This window comes from Penicillium oxalicum, chromosome VI (genome assembly GCF_001723175.1).
Source record: "Penicillium oxalicum strain HP7-1 chromosome VI, whole genome shotgun sequence".
NCBI classification, from domain to species: Eukaryota; Fungi; Ascomycota; class Eurotiomycetes; order Eurotiales; family Aspergillaceae; genus Penicillium; species Penicillium oxalicum.
The window spans coordinates 973,849-990,663 of record NC_064655.1 but is presented as its reverse complement, the minus strand read 5'-3'; the positions used below and the strand labels follow the sequence as shown (position 1 = coordinate 990,663).

Here is a 16,815-nt window from a genome sequence, read left to right as displayed (position 1 = left end):
TGAGTTGGGGACGGACCTGGATCATACAAGCTCCGCGGCCAGGGGATGTTTTTTTTTGGGCGGGAAGAAGCGATAGACTGATAAGAATACGATCGGCTTCCGCTGCCCGGAGGATGGGACGACTAGGGTACTCCACCATCCACACGCATCGGACAAGATAGAAGGCACCGCTGAAATTGCCCTATCGACCTTGGTACTTTGACTACATCAAAGTAAAACTCTCCAAGTGATTCGAACTTGGATCTTACCTGCAAGATTTGATAGCTATTGAGGAAATTATCTCTTCTTCTCTCACATTAAGTTGATTTTCTTTGATATTGGTGATCTAGTAAGTAGCTAGCTAAGTTAATAATCAAAAAAAAAATAGTAAATCATGGCCGTTTCTTCCAAGTAAGCCATACTCATGCGGTCGTCATTGGCAAACGGAATAATTGAAATGTCATGAGGTTGAGAAGTTCCGATCAAAGACTGACCCATCTCATCGGAAGAAATAGAACTAAACCAAACTCCAGAGCCGAGGATGGTAAAAATGCGCAGCAAGCCAATTGCAGAATCCTTCTAGACCCGGTTCAACCGCGAAGATCTTCGTGTCGGAGCAGTCAGGGGCTTGGCGGGCTTTATCTTACTCTCTGCCTGCTTCATATTGCTCTTTTTCTTGCTTGAAGCTGCTTTGGCCTCGGGTTGTTGTCTCAACCCAGTCGAGGCTTTGACACCCCCACGTTTGCGCTTCAGATTCCTTGATGGTGCTTTTTGATCCTGATCCGAAGTCGACTCCCCTGAATCATCAATCTCCATGTTGTCCTCAGATGAGTTGTCGGTGAGGTCGGACATGGTGTCTTCAGACTCACTCGATGCGCGGGTGATTGCTCGTGTTTTCCCGGCACTTTTCACTGAAGAACGTGAGGGTTTTTTGGACTTTGAAGTGGTGTTGACATCTTTTTTGACCTGCGCAGATATCTTCTTTGATGCCCCCGTCTCCGCACGTGCGTGTGGCTTCTCCAGGACTTTTCGTCCGGATCGTTTGACAAAATCCTCAATGACACATCCTTTGTCCCAGTCGGCGCTTGAGGGACTTGTAATTGCACGACAGCGCGGACATTGCTTGCCGTGCTTGATCAGCAATTGATGTAGTGAATATTTGAGATCGTCAGGGATCCTGACATCCAGATGACTGAAGGCAGTGATCTCGTTGGCATTGGGTGGTACCCAGCCAAGCCACTTGCATATGCGGAAGATGTGCGTATCGACTGCAAAGCAAGGGCGTTGCAGACAAAAAAGCAAGACACAGGCTGCAGTCTTGGGGCCAATACCAGGATATCTGATCAGAGCTTTCAATGCGTCCACAGTCTTATATTTGTGAAGATACTGCAGATTCAGGAAGTGTTCGTTGACGGTGGCAATATCATATTCTTTCACCTTTTCCGCTTCTTTGGTATCACCAGAGGAGGAATCTGAGTTCTTTTGGTCCATTACTAGAGTGTCTTCAGTGTCGTGCCGGTGCTTGCGCTCTTGGTTCTCCTCATAGACTTGATCGAGAAGTTTCTTCAAATTCTTGCTCTTGACATCTGCCAGTCCACCACGCTCTATCGCTTTGAAGACATCTTTCAATGGGGCTTGACGGACTGCATCCCAGTTGACACTTCCCTTGCCAATACCATCCTCAAGCGTGCCAAATCGCTGCACGAGTCCGTTGAAGGCTCGAGCAGAGTTGGTTCCTGTAGTGGCACCGCTGAGAAGGGTACGAATCAAGGCATCCAGGACTGATGGTACTTCACCGCAGCCAGTGACGGTCAGCGAAGGTTCAGGAATGGTCTTGGGTGCAATGACTTTGCCGTGAGCCTGAGAAAGTAGGTCATTCACTTTGCGGCACACCTCAGGGGTTGGCGCCTTGAAGTCGGGAAACGGCGTCTCTCCTGGAGTAAGGCCATAGCTGGACTTTTTAGCTTTCTTCTTTGGGGCATCTCCTTGAGTCGCTTGCTCTTGTGGGGTGGTAGCACTGAGCTTGGACTTGTCTTTGCTAACCACAGCATTGACCCCGGCCTTATCATCAAAGTGATCTTGACTCTTTCGAGAGACTTCAGCTGACGGCGAATCAGAGGCAGGGGACTTCTTAGCAACAAAAGTGGTTCCCAAATTATGGGGAAGCTCTTCGTAACTGCCCTCGCTTTGATGATCATTGGCGACTATCCGCAATGGCGGGGCTGATTCATGGGAGCTTCTCACAGCAGGGATATCATCGGCCTTGACAAGCTCCTCTGCTGCAGGATCTGGAATGTCTGACTCCTTCTTAATGCTGGAGGGCTGAGCAGCAGGAGGGGCCGTTAATGGCCCAGATTTCTCATCATATACAGCAGCCATTGCTTCAATGCGACCATTGGAAGCGCTCAGTTGCTCTTGGTCATCGTGTGCGTCAGTCGATTCATGTTTCGGGCGCATATCTCTCGCCTCGGGGGAAGCTGGCGACGCACTGCTCTTCCTGGGAGATGACGAGTCCTTGTCTAGACCGCCGAGAGAAATTCCTGAATCGCCTTCTGTAGGCGAAAGCTCCGACAGATGGGCCTTTGCTGTCTGCGAGCCGTTCCTCATGGGAAGCTTTGATTCGCTTGGCATCTTTGGTTCCTCGTGAGGGCTGGACTCCCCGTGTGGCTGGATTTCAAAGGTGTCATTGGACGGCGATTCCTTCCCATCTGGAGAAAGCTCATCATCTGCAAGAGCCGGAGAGGGCATATGTTTTTGCTCAAATGTCGCACGATCGGACCCCTGCACAGGAACCCCATTGGTAGCGCTACCTCGTGGCGCTCTCTTGCGCTTCTGAGGCACAGATGGGCCGCCTGAAGCGCCTCGAGCCGACGATCGAGTTCCTGGTCTTGCCATGGGATCTTAGGCGCTGCCGGGAAATTATCCAATGTCTGAGATTCAAAACTCCCTCAATTGTGACAATGAACAGATATCGAGACGACAGGAGAACTGGCTGGTACAACCCAGGATAATCCCCAGATCTTGATCGGGAATGTAGTTGACGTGAATGACGTCAACTCAGCTCGTTTTCCCTGAAATTCCTCAACAAGAGCAGGAAGCTGAGAGAGTAAAAAAAAGATTTTGAGTTGTCTTCACTAGATGGGACTGTGCTGATACTGGACAATCCAATTGACTTGCTCAGATGGTGAAGAGCATACGAGGTGAGGTGCGCTCCGACTTGTGGTTTGGGGGTGATGTTATCAACCCCCATGTGACTCGTCAACCCGCCGGAAAATCTATCACGGGCTGAGCAATGCTAGAATCATGACGAGAGACAATGTTGTGAAGACAGGGTGAAAAAAAAGATGTGTCGCGCCAAAGGTCAGCTCGTAGAATGCACGAGAAAGCCCGCGCGTACAGAAAGTGACCTACTCCTGTAGCAGAGACCAAGTGTCATTTTGGGATAGGGCACATGAATGTAGAGATAGATGCTTGAAAGTGAATTTTGAATTCATATGGTATCAGAAATTGATCCTGACCAGGCTCAGGTATCATAGCAATTGAAGACATGAGGAAAATGCGTTTCCACATCACTGGCTACGTCACAGAAAATGGTCGTCCGCTTGTCTATGAACATGTTCCCCCAATAAACTCCGGTACTCCAGACGCAGCCCAGGAAAGAAAAGAAAAAAAAAAGACGAGAAGATGACTAGTCTGATGAGAATGGACAGAGAAATAGAAGAAAGTTTGACAGAAATCAAGGATGATCACCAATATTGTGGATGCTGATGTCCATGCGATCGTCGATCTTGTGAGAGGCCTCGCTTGAAGACTTTGCGTTAGGCTCTGGGGACTCAGCAGGAATTATCTTGCCATTGGTGTCCATCGTCACGCCGTGAGCAGCGATCTGGAAATCAGTCATGCTGGCAACGCCATGAGCGACAGCCTCCTTAGCCTTGTCAAGAGCTTTGATCTTGCGACCCTCGCCCCGCAATTGCTCAAGGTGTTCGAAATAGCCCTGACGCACAGGCGTCACGTAGCTACCGCAGAACACACCAACCTCGAAGTTGACAGGCTCAGTTTGGCCATTCTCCCGTGCAATCTCAGAGCACGATGCCTTCAAATCATCCAGGGTCTGGAAAATGACATTTTCAGCACCAATGTGGCGAGCAATGCTAGCAGTGTCGCGGTTGTGAGCCACCAACTCCTGGGGGGATGCCAGGTCGATGCCGTAGATGTGGGCGTGAGTGATTTCGGGGGCGCAGCTGGCAAGATACACCTTTTTCGCACCAGCCTCGCGTGCCATGTTGATGATTTCTCGACTCGTCGTTCCTCGAACAATGCTGTCATCGACTAACAGAACGTTTCGATCTTTGAACTCCTGTTTCATGGCATTCAACTTTCGGCGAACACCCTTTTGTCGGGTCTTCTGCTCAGGCATGATAAATGTGCGGAAGACATAGCGGTTCTTCACGAAGCCCTGGCAGTAAGGCTTGTCCAGGTACTGGGCAACGTGAGTGGCGGAGGTGGTGGATGTCTCTGGGACTGGAATCACAACATCGATCTCCCGCACAGCATCGGGACCCAGGACATCGAGAATGCGGGCACCGAGCTTGTCACCCATACGCTGCCGACTACGGTACACACTGATGCCATCGATGACAGAGTCGGGACGAGCAAAGTAGACATATTCGAAGATGTCGGGGGCGTAGCCCCGCTTGGGGGCAACCTGGCGGAAGACAGGCGCACCTCCCTTCTCAATGATGACAGCCTCGCCCGGCTGAATGTCGCGGTGATTGGAGAAGCCAAGCTGGTCCAAGGCGACAGACTCGGAAGCCATCATGTAGTCCGTGCCTTCACCATCCAAAGAAGGGCGGGAGCCCAGGACCAGAGGGCGAATTCCATAGCTATCACGAAATCCGAGGATACCGAAGCCTTAACGAGATAAGAGACAGCGTTAGAATGTGATATGGTCCAAATTAAGATAACTCATTCTCCCGGGTTACTTACCGGCAAGCAGGGCAGTGCATGCCCAGCCACCTTCACAACGCTCATACATACGGCTCAAGGAAGAGAAGAGGTCCTCCTGGTTGACACGAGCCTTCTTTGTCTCGCTCAGCTCGTCCGCGAAGATATTCAGCATCAACTCACTGTCACTATCGGTATTGATATGACGGTGAGCCTCCAGGTCAAGATACTGCTTCAGTTCTGGCGCGTTGATGAGGTTGCCGTTGTGGGCCAGGCAAATGCCGTAGGGGCTGTTCACGTAGAACGGCTGGGCCTCCGCATTCGCACTGCTCCCAGCGGTAGGGTAACGAAGGTGACCAATTCCCATAGATCCAGGGAGATTGGCAACTTTGGCACCGTCATGGAAGACCTTAGCTGCCATGCCGTTGGCCTTCAACTGGTAGATCCTACCACCGGAAGCACAGGTTGCGATTCCGGCTGCATCCTGACCACGATCTGTTGTGACACAGCGCCAGGTTTAGTTTGTGTACCTTGCATATCCAATGCCATTGACGCGTCCGGTTAACTACTCACGTTGCAGCAGGTAGAGCGCCTCGTGAAGGTCCACGGCAGCCGCGCCAGAGGGGTTGGCCAAGATCTGAGCGATGATACCACACATCGTGACGCGAAGCAAGCTTCCTGAATTTGAATGACAATCTCAATAGTCAGTGAAAGGCCCAAGAATGCGAGGCAAAAAGAAAAAGAAAATGAAAGTAAGTCTCAAATCAGGATTGGAGGTTCTCCGCAACAAAAGTTAGGAAGTCTAACATCTATAAAAAAATTCCATAGTTCATCATAGAGACAAGGGTAGAAGCAGCAACGCGTCTCATCACTTACCAGGACCGTGTTGAAAAAGAGTGTTAGCGGGGAGTGAAGCTCATCGATATCCCCAGAAACACAAAAGGGACGGGGATGAAAATGTCCATGGTGGCATTTCATTCCAGGGTGGTTCCTCCCCCACTGAGTTTTTTTTTTCTCGTTGCCGACTCCGGAGTCCGAGATGAGTCAGCCGACCAAGACCGCCTAACGGCCAGTGATAAGCCTCTAATGACGGAAGGGACCCTCCTGCTCGGCAGTAAAGCGGTTCGTTGGTAGACGTGTGATAGCGGGGTACTTGGCGGTCACACAGGCGGTGAATACGGAGAGGCCTGTTACCGTTCCAAGGGGCGGCTGCTGGCGGCTGGACCCCGTTTGGAGGCGGGTGCCGGCCATTAGGGTTCACGGAGAATAGAGAATCTCGGATTCTGGAAAAATGCCATATGATTGTTGATTATGGCACAAGAGACTCGTCTTAGCATGCATAAGTTCTATATCAGGTCTAGCATCCTCAGATACCAGAATCCATCTCCATTTGCTTACCCAGTAGTTATGCTCGTCGGAGCTTGGAGCCCCTAAGAGACATCGTTGCAGACTAAGCGATGCATGCTCATACTTCACACGGCTCACGTAACTTTCAATTAGATTGAGTGCACGAAAGGGCTTCTTCATCAAGCCTATTCCATTCATCCACTAATCCGGTTGGTGACTTTACAGAGGTACCTGAAATGAGCTTGCTTTTTGCTTACTAAAACACCGATTAGCCCCAAAGTTGCGCGGTCAGCCTACCAGTCCAACTTCAGTAAGACAAGTATACGCGAAGAATGCTGAGCTAGGAAATGGAATAATGTAAAGTCAAGCGGAGGGACTTTAATAGCTGCGCTATGCAGAAAGTAGCAAAAGTGACTCTTTCTCATTTAAGTGTTGGTCCAGGTTGGGCAAGAGCATAGGAAATGAATGATCGATCTAGGTCATCCAGAAATAAGGCGCTCATACGGACTTGGAGATGATCTTGAACAATGGTAGGTAATTTAAAGACAGTCAGAAATGCGAAACATACTAAGCCAAATCACATTCTGCAATGAGGCAGATACGATTGGCGATAAGTCCCTGAAAAGAAAAAAATGCATCGTATAATAATTGAGACGAAGAAGCATGAATTTCGTCATCATGCCCCGGAAAATCTCTAGAAGAGGGCTGCCTTTTAATGCAATTTCTTTTCTTTTCCTTCTCAGATCGATTCGAGTCATGAATTTCCACGAAAAGAATGTGTTGGTATTTAAACTTGATGTACCAGATCCGCAAATTCAGTAGATTCTTGCATGAGCCTTGTTTTTCAAGTGTAATAGTCCCAGATCTGCTGTCCACTTGCCACCATCATGGCCATAGACATTATATCAAAGAGCGTCCATTCAGAAGTAGTGACGAGCGCAAGTAAATCTCCGGTCGAATTTAAACTTCAAGTCACCATGACCCTGACTCCTGATATTTCAAAAACTCTTCAAAGTATCATTTCATCTCAGTCAGGCATTTAATTAGCCTAAAGTTGAAGAAGATACTCGCTACCCAAGGAGCATTGCAAGGTCAAAGTTACGGCAAGGAATATCAATTGCAGCGCTGTTTCATCAACAATACGGATATTTGCAGATAGAAGCATACTCCGACGGGATCTATGATTATCCATTGATGTATTGATGCTGGCAAGACTTGTGCTAGATAACTCAACGGCGGGTAGCATAAAATATACATCAAGCACAAAGACCATTGTCGACAGAAGCCAAATAATTATGTGACTAGGGTGATATTAGGGCAGATACCTTGAAAATCAATTGAGGGTCGGATATCATGTCAAACAGGCAAACTTAGGTGCTTTCGTTGGACAATAGATCAGCATCAAGTCGATCTCGGATTCCATTGATTTTCCCAGTGAAGTCTTTGCCCAAGTTTTCATTTTTTTCTTTCTTTTGGATGAAAGCAGTGGATAGCAGAAAACGAATTACGGTATCATGAATAAAAATCTCCCCCCAATACGGATCTGATCTCATTGTATGGAACTTAGGCTTTAATGTCACAGGCTCGTTGCGCATGCCTACTGTTCCCTCTATCAACTGAACCTACCATGGAACCACAGAAAAGGCTGCATTGCAAAGAAATGAGTCCCGGCTATAGTAGAGGATACACCGATTCATCGATTTATTTTATACTATTGAATCAGAACTAATTATTGCCGTCCACCTTCTTTGGCTGTTCAGATGTTAGATATCATCCTCTCAGTGTCCCCTCGAGTCCCAGTCCTTTCAATGGTACAGTTCAAATCCCTGCCTCCCTTGCCTCTTAAATCTTTCACATATCGTTGATCCTTAGCTGGGATTCCATATCTGTAATCACTTGATCTCTTTACAATACAGCTATTCCGCACCATGATGCACTTACAGAGACCAGAGCTGTCTCCCGACCCGGGGCCTGTTGAGGGTAACCTTGGAGATCATGAATGGCCCCAGGAGGAAGATCGAATCGACTTTCAGAGCCCCATTCTTGCCACTTATCAGCCTTGTTTTTCTGGGATTGTCAGTTCCAGTAAGATTGGTTCTGTCCCTGACACCTCACATCGTCCAGAAACAAGACCATACAAAACCTGGCCAACCCAGAATTTGACCAGCAGCAATGCGAGTGAGCAAAACTCGCGGGTTGTCAAAAAATGTCCTTCAAAAAAGTCACAGGGTGAAACTATCCCGTCATTTACCTCCATCGCACATTTCTTCAACACCCGGAATGATGATTCCAGTCGATCGTCCTCTTCGCAGCCGTCCAGCGAGGATACCGAATTGACAGTGCCTGGATCGACACAAGACAACCCGGTCGTGCTGTCTGAGGAGGAAGACAAACTACACATTTCAGTCACTTTTACCCAACGAAGACATCATGCAGGCGAGATTTTTGAGTTGGATGACAGTGATCAATCCGTACAACAATCTCCTTCTCTGCGGCGGGCGCTATTCAGAGCCGTTGCTGTCCCACGTGAAACTTCGATGAGTGAGCTGGATGAAGTTAGCCACAATGGTCAGACTATTCGGCCCAGGTCAACCGTGAAGCTCGAGAATGGGCAGTGGCTCCGGGTCGAAAAGATTTCTCGACGACAAGGGCAGGTTTTTCTTTGGGGTCGCCCGCTCGTCGGCTGCAGAGACATCCAGTGGCCAGATTTTCTCCCCAAGGACAGGCACGAATTGATCTGGCTACCGAGGATGGATCACGAGGCCAACCTGGAGAGTATCAAAGCACATCTGTCTGTCTCTCTGTGGGAAGTAGAGGGTCTTTGCCGAGTGATCTTTACGAATGAGCGTCGGCCGCCGAACTCACGGCACCTCTCGACCGCTGGCCTATTCTGTCGGCTCAAAGTCACAGCCCAGAAGCGACCCAGTATATCAAGTCATGGTACTCGCGGTCTCGGGATTCGCAACCACCAATATGAAATGAGCGTCGAGTACCTGACCAAGGACGAGTGTGATGAGGGGTACGGCTACGAGTCTTGGGTCTTGCGTGACTTGTATCGTGGATGCGAGACGGTTCCATTCGGCGAAGGCAGGAAGTCTTACACGAGCCACTGTGAACAAGAGGAACAGGGACCGCCTGTCATGGATCTCACCATTGAGCCCACGGGGTATGTCTTTGGGGATGCATATTGTGGTGCTGGCGGCGTCTCTTGCGGTGCCAAACAGGCGGGAGTGCAGATCAAGTGGGCAATTGATCTCAATGAGAGCGCGATCGAAACCTACAGACTCAATTTTAGCGACGTGACTGTCCATCATAGTACTTTTGAGTACTTTCTCCTAAACCCTGAGAACGAATTGCGATGTGATATCGCTCACTGCTCGCCACCCTGTCAGCCCTTCTCTCCTGCCCACACGGTCAGCTGCGAACGCGATGAACCTAACTCGGCCTGCATTTTCAGTGCAAGAAACATCATCGAAAAGTCTCATCCCCGTGTCATTTCAATGGAAGAGACGGCCGGCCTGATCGAGAGGCACAGGGCAACGCTGCATCGGATCGTCATGGACATGGTTGAAATGGGATACTCTGCTCGCTGGGCAGTCCTGGACCTTTTGAATTACGGTGTACCACAAACACGCAAACGATTGATTCTGCTTGCGGCAGGGTAAGTTTTGCGCAACTTTTTTTTTTCTTGATATGAGATTCCTAAAAGGGCTCAAAACACATGACTATCCGGCTAAACTACCATACTTGTAGCCCCGGCGAGACTCTCCCTCCATTCCCTCGCATCACCCATGATCTTCCCGGTGGTGGCTGCAAGCCGGTAGTCACCATCGAGGACGCCATCAAAGAAATACCGGACTCAACCCCAAATCACGACGTGCAGGCGTTGCTGAGGAAGTGGGCACTTGAACACTATGAACCGTATGATGCGCGGATCCCCGCCAAGACTTTGACTTGCAGCGGCGGCGAGGCCAACTATCATCCTTCCGGCACGCGAAAATTCACGGAGCGCGAGGTCGCATGCTTGCAAACGTTTCCGCTGGACTTCAAATTCTCGCAAAGTGGCGTGCGAAAACAGATTGGCAATGCCGTCCCACCGGCTTTGGCTCGGGCCTTGTATCGCGAGATAATTGCTTCCCTCCGGGCAACGGACACACGGGAGCGGGAGCTGAGAAAAGAATAGATCCACGGACTGTTTATTCCTGGATCCCTAGGTAGTCTTTGGTATTGACTGGTTCTCTTTCTCACTTATTTCTTTTTTCAAGTCATGGGTTGCCGTCTGGCCTGCTTTACTCTTGTAACCCGATCCGCCCATTGCGATTTATTCCTCACCAGGCAAAACATCCTATGGAAAGACCTAAATACTTCAAGTTTGCCAAGTAATACATACTACCATTTACCTATCTTCCATGCTTTTCTTTCTCTTCCTTATGCGTGGCACGGGTTGCCATGTAGAGCATCGATATGCCGCAATCGATTTCTCTCAATTGCATTGTGATGCTTGGAAATGATAGGGCTGACCAAGGCTGTTTCCATTTTGCCTAGACTTGCGTCGGGATTGTCCATTCCCTGCTGATGGTTGATCCGTTGCCCAAGCAGGAAAAGCACGTGATTGAATGCCCCCGAGCTCTCATTTGAACCCTGTCTCTCGCTCGACTTGCATCAGTCGGTGGATTGAGGGTTCAGTTTTGTGCAGCCAGTGCTCATGCAAGGTCCGATAATCGCACTCTGTATCGCTCATTGGAAAAGCGTATCCTCGAATATGTCCCGGTCAGGGCGATGATTGTCTAATCCTAAGCTACGCAGCAAAGATTCCATGGCGCTCGTTGTTGATGAAGTAGATTCCTATGTCATTGGCTCTGGATGGATTTGTCATTGGGCATCTCTAGATCCGTGAATGAGTTTACATGACTCTATTTCATCGTCGTAGATGAACCTGCGCGATGAGTCTGTGACTTTTGCATAGTGCAGCACATCCGGCTAACCGACAGTAACCGAGGCGGCGGTCCCTCGGCACGAGATGATCGGCCGTCTTTCGCTCTCCGCAACGCTGCGTCTCTGCCCGCTGATTTCCCAACGGATTCTCCACATTCCCCGAGCGACCTTTCTTCCTGTCCCTGAATCCCTCACCTCTCCTCTTACCTTCCTTGTCTTCCTTCTCTTGCTCGTGTGTACCCTTGGAGCCTGCTTAGTTTCGCTCAATTGCCATCTCTTCTTGCCCGACTCAATTTTCATCCATCAATCTTTTTTACGCAGCACGATCATGTCCTTTCCTGCCGTGAGACGGTTGACCCACACGTCTCCCCGCACTTTGGCCCGCATCCCCATCTCTCGAGTTTCTCCCACCTTTGCTTCTTCATCTTCCTCACGTCTCGCTGCTTTCGCCGCTCCTCGCATCAGCCAGACTCCCCGCTTTTCCACCATGGCCGCTCGTCAATCCGCCGCCCCCGCGGCTCCCGCCGCCGACAAGGCCTATGACCCCGAGATTCAGGACATGGCCAGCTACATCCACCAGTACAAGATCGACTCTGACTTGGCAGTGAGTAATCAATCATCACATTCCGAATCCGCTAGCTACGACGAAGAATCGGAGCTAGGAAAAAAAAGAAAACTTCAATCGTGTCCGGTGGAATTCGCTGGGTTGACTAATGTGGAACGAATTGAAATACGTAGTTTGACACCGCCCGCCTGGTGTTCCTGGACACCCTCGGCTGCGGTTTGGAGGCATTGAAGTTCAAGGAATGCACCAAGTTGCTCGGCCCCGTCGTGGAGGGCACTGTGGTTCCCAACGGCCCCAAGGTGCCCGGTACTCCGTATCAGCTGGACCCCGTGAACGCTGCGTTCAACATCGGTGCAATGATCCGCTGGTTGGATTACAACGACTGCTGGCTGGCCGCTGAGTGGGGTCACCCGTCCGACAACTTGGGTGGTATCCTGGCCGTCGCTGACTGGATCTCCCGCACCAACCGCGCTGGCGGCAACTTGGGTAATGGCAAGATCCTGACCATCCGTGATGTGCTGGAGGCCATGATCAAGGCCCACGAGATCCAGGGTGTCCTAGCTCTGGAGAACTCCTACAACAAGGTCGGCCTTGACCACGTTGTCTTGGTCAAGGTTGCCACCACGGCCGTTGTCTCTAAGATGATGGGTCTCACCGAGAAGCAGACGGCTGATGCGATCACCCAGGCTTGGGTCGATGGCCAGTCTCTGCGCACTTACCGCCACTCGCCCAACACCATGTCCCGCAAGTCCTGGGCCGCTGGTGATGCTTGCCAGCGTGCGGTCAACTTGGTGCTGAAGGTCCAGAAGGGTGAGGGTGGCTTGCACACTGTTCTCTCGGCTCCTACCTGGGGCTTCTACGATGTCCTGTTCAAGGGCAAGAAGTTCCAGTTCCAGCGCCCCTACGGTAGCTACGTCATGGAGAATGTCCTTTTCAAGGTTTCATACCCTGGTAAGTCTTCCAGATCGACCCACGCGAAAAAACGAAAAAGAAAAAAAACACAAAAAACATCAAGAACAAGACGAAAGAGACAACTGGGCTAATTCTAACATGTGCAGCCGAGTTCCACTCTCAGACTGCCATTGAGGCCGCTCAGGTCATCAACAAGAAGCTGGCAGCAATGGGCAAGACTGCCAAGGATATCAAGGAGATCACCAACCGCACCCACGAGGCTTGCATCCGTATCATCGACAAGCAGTTCAAGGAGATGGACAACTTTGCCGACCGTGACCACTGTGTTCAGGTAAGTTACAAACATCCCGTATCTCTAGATCTCTCATCACTGACGTACCTCTCCCCCTTACAGTACATGGTCGCCACCATGCTGGCCTTCAACCGTCTGACCGCCAACGACTATGCCGATGGCTCTGAGGCCGCCACCTCCCCTCTGGTCGAGGACCTCCGCAAGCGCATCCGCTGCGTCGAGGACGAGCAGTTCACCGCCGACTACCACGATCCCTCCAAGCGCACCATCCCCAACGCCCTGACCGTGACCCTGAACGACGGCACCGTCCTCGAGGAGGTCGTCGTTGAGGCTCCTCTGGGCCACCGTCTGCGTCGCGAGGAGGCTAAGCCTGAGATTCTGGCCAAGTACAAGCGTCACCTTGAGGCGCACTTTGACCAGGCTCGCATCGATGAGCTGCTCAAGGTGGGCTGGGATCGCCAGCAGCTGGAGAACTTTGAGGTCGACAAGTACGTCGACCTCTACGTCAAGGACAAGATGGTAGCCTCTGCCTAGATGGCGGCCTGAATGGGATAGGTGATGGTGAATGATGCCCCCGATTTTATTTTTCATGTTTCGCGACAAAATACCTTTTTTTTTCTCTCTCTATAGATTCGCGTGCTATGCAAATACAACTTTTTTTTCTCAAGCGACTTCATAATTTCCCTTGTATATTGTTTGGATTGTAAATGACGTACAACATCGAGTTGTGAGTCAAGGTGGTCCGACTTTTTTCATTGCCCTCACCCCAAATCGAAATGTGCTCGCCCTTTCATCGTGTGGTGAGTATTCCGCCGAAAGCTCGTAATTCGTTAATTCAGAATTGACAGCGCTGGATTCCACTAGTAGCAGTCAATCATTTTTATATCGTCACCACTTTCCGCGGGAAAATAAAGCGTTATAGACCAAGCAGTGGCATTCCAGTGCGAACCACAAATACCCTACAACCCGCTTTCTCGTCGAGTGTCAACCACCTGAACAGCAAAAGTCGTTTCATTAATCTATCCAACATATACGGATTTGGTAAGAAATATGCCACGTCACAACCTGAAGCCGTACAGGCACAAGCATAGGACCGGGGAACTGTCTCCCCCTACGACGCACAAGCCTTAGTTCTCGCAAACAAAAGATCTTTTGAGGGCCCGACAAATTTATGCCGAGCCCGAAAGGTCCAATCGACAAGAAGCAAAAGAAAGACGCCTAGAAAGACTGGGCCGGACCAATTCATGTTGGCCGCCGTGACAGGGATTTGAGTGGGGAAAGGAACGAAGATGCAGACGAAGAGACCGAAAATGAGTGCGAGGATATTGATGACTAGGCCGTAACGGCCAAGATGCCAGGGTCCAAAGGGAATTGCGCCGCGGCTGGAGTCGAAGCGGCGGATGATCATCATGACGATGGGGATGAGATAGGAAATGTAAATACTACTGGTGGAGAGAGCGAGAATGGCGCTGAGCGCAGTTTCGGAGGCGATGTTGATGACGGAAAGAATGATGACCGCGCCGGAGACGAGGAGGATGGCACGCTTAGGGACGCGGTGCTGGCGATCGACCTGTTATATTGGACGAGTGGCACATAGAGGTCAGTATCTGAATATTAAAAGCTTCCCATGATGGGGAAGGAAGGGGAGGAGGTAAGTGATCGAGAGGAAGGTTGTGGACAACAGACACAGAGGATCTGTGGAGAAGGGAAAAAACGAACGTGAGCAAAGTATGGCGAGAAAGGAAGTCCGCCATCGCGGGCGAACGCCCAGGTCAGCCGTGAAACGGAGGCAACCACCCCGACGTTGGAAATCAGACCAATTCCCGTGATGGCGGTTTGCATGGCCGTGGCGGCCTTGGATGAATTGGTGGTCTCGCCGAAGATGGCGATGATGGGGAACAAGTACTGCGGGCTTAAGGCGTTTTCGACGCTGCCGATACAGAAAAGAATGACGATGAGAAAGACGAAAGCGAGGACACCGTTGATGGCGATGGTCTGCACCAAGACTCGAGGGATGACGACGGCGGGATTGCGCACTTCTTCACTCATGTGAATGGCCCCATCGAAACCGAGGAAGCAATACGTGACCGTGAGCATGCCCAGACACCATGCGACACCCGGCGACTGCCATCCATCATCAGCGGTGAGAAGTTCGGTGAAGACAAATTCCGGAGTGCTTCGACGGCTGAGCAAGATGATAGGAACGACCAAGGCGATGAAGAGGGTGATGTGCAGGATACCACCCATCATCTGCAATGCGGGTAACATCTTGATGCCGTAGATATTGACCAGGCCGGAACCGAGAATGACGGCCCACATGATCAATGTGCCCTGCCACTGCTGGGGTACATAACCCGGATTGTTCAAGAGAACCATGGCCTGGATCTGGGAAGCGATCAAGTAGCAGATACTGGTGGTGGAGGCCTGCCAGCCAAACACCGTGATCCAGCCCTGAATCCAGGTGCTGAATGCTTGAATGCGCGGCGGCGCGAGGGCCGCAGTCCAGTGGTATTGCGCTCCGGCAGGGGAGTCATTGAGCTCATCTCGGCCAGCGAGAGCAAGATGAGAGTCGTCCCGAAGAGCGACAAGACCATTCCCCAAACCAGGCCGGCTGGCCCACCGTTGACGAGACCAGCTTCAAACCCACTGTGATAAAAGGGGACAGAAACATGATTAGCTTCGATGTCATATATCCGTTTGGTGTCGAGTCTTGGAGGCATACTTGGCAACGGCCTCCCACGATGAGAGCAGCGTGATCGACAGACACAGAATGGACAGGGATCCGAATCCTCTCTACATAGATACCAAAAGACGATTCCAGTTAGCATCAATAAATAGTAGTATACCAAGCCGCATTCGCGAACACTTTGCGACTGTAGAGATCGGCATTTGTCTCCAGGCGCATTCAAAGGACAAGATAGCCCAAGCCGACGCTGTGATTGTGCCCCCAAAGCAGATGGTCAAACTCACATCTAAGCGTTTCCCACTCGACATGGAAGTGGTGACTCCTCCATTGAAACCACCATTTGACCCCGAACGACTGTGGCCACGTTGTTGCTCGCTGACACTGAAATGGGCAGACTTGACGCCCATACGGGACATCTCAAATCCGTCTGGGTTCGACATGTTGGCTCAGTCCTCTGTTCGCATCTGAAGGCAGCCCGGCAGTGTCGGAAAAAAGAAGGTCAAGAGCGCGATACTGGAGGCGATAGCGAATGGAACACACAATAGTGACCATTCACTGAGTATACACTCTCGCCGCGCTCACTTGCAAGGAGGAAACTATTCAATCGCCCCTCAGCACCGATCCAGCGCCAGAGCTCAAACTCAAGGGGAGAGGAAGAATACTGACGGTAGAAGGACCAATCATTTCCCAAACCAAACTATCGTAAAGATTTGGGAAGCCAAAAGGGTCATGGAAACTTGCCGAGGATACTCCCCCTTGGCCTTCTCTGACCGTCCGATGCGGTTCTCTCATGGAGAAATAAACTCCTGTGCACATCCTTGGCGCAGCCGTGGGCCATGGTTGTCTCGTGCGCCATGGTCGCGCTTACTTGCATCCCGATATTTTGCATTGCTACCATTCGCGCACGAGCTCTTGACTATCTGGGAAGTGGCGGCTCTGGTAATATCGATTATTGGAGGCCGCCTGGTTGTCCTGTTCGGACGAAACTCGCAAGCGGCCCTCTACCTATCAGCCTGCCCAGCGGACCAGTCAACATGCATCATTCGACCGGGGTGGGGGAGTATAGCAGACTAGCGTGCGTGTGCTTTCTCGAGACTTTCGAGGCTAGTGGACGCGGTGGCAGAGACAAGCACTGAGGGGGTTGAAGTTTCG

The 16,815-nt window shown here is 50.8% G+C and overlaps 5 protein-coding genes across 5 annotated transcripts; 2 read left to right on the top strand and 3 right to left on the bottom strand.

Annotated features, from left to right (window-relative positions):
- Positions 1-558: 558 nt before the first annotated feature.
- On the bottom strand, positions 559-2,874 carry POX_f07642 (uncharacterized protein; the record flags this gene model as incomplete). The annotated part of the gene is made up of 1 exon (XM_050116437.1): positions 559-2,874. The coding sequence occupies one exon, from the start codon at positions 2,872-2,874 to the stop codon at positions 559-561; it is 2,316 nt and encodes a 771-aa protein (XP_049966576.1).
- An 841-nt stretch (positions 2,875-3,715) lies between these two features.
- On the bottom strand, positions 3,716-5,584 carry POX_f07641 (Amidophosphoribosyltransferase; the record flags this gene model as incomplete). The annotated part of the gene is made up of 3 exons (XM_050116436.1): positions 3,716-4,893; positions 4,969-5,421; positions 5,500-5,584. 3 exons carry the CDS (start codon positions 5,582-5,584, stop codon positions 3,716-3,718), a joined length of 1,716 nt encoding a protein of 571 aa, XP_049966575.1.
- Positions 5,585-8,201: 2,617 nt separating this feature from the next.
- On the top strand, positions 8,202-10,456 carry POX_f07640 (uncharacterized protein; the record flags this gene model as incomplete). Its single annotated transcript, XM_050116435.1, has 2 exons — positions 8,202-9,934; positions 10,027-10,456. The coding sequence occupies 2 exons, from the start codon at positions 8,202-8,204 to the stop codon at positions 10,454-10,456; spliced, it is 2,163 nt and encodes a 720-aa protein (XP_049966574.1).
- Positions 10,457-11,536: 1,080 nt separating this feature from the next.
- POX_f07639 (2-methylcitrate dehydratase) lies at positions 11,537-13,511 on the top strand (the record flags this gene model as incomplete). Its single annotated transcript, XM_050116434.1, has 4 exons — positions 11,537-11,812; positions 11,947-12,724; positions 12,832-13,016; positions 13,080-13,511. 4 exons carry the CDS (start codon positions 11,537-11,539, stop codon positions 13,509-13,511), a joined length of 1,671 nt encoding a protein of 556 aa, XP_049966573.1.
- A 577-nt stretch (positions 13,512-14,088) lies between these two features.
- On the bottom strand, positions 14,089-16,103 carry POX_f07638 (uncharacterized protein; the record flags this gene model as incomplete). The annotated part of the gene is made up of 4 exons (XM_050116433.1): positions 14,089-14,547; positions 14,697-15,588; positions 15,700-15,770; positions 15,948-16,103. The coding sequence occupies 4 exons, from the start codon at positions 16,101-16,103 to the stop codon at positions 14,089-14,091; spliced, it is 1,578 nt and encodes a 525-aa protein (XP_049966572.1).
- Positions 16,104-16,815: the final 712 nt, after the last annotated feature.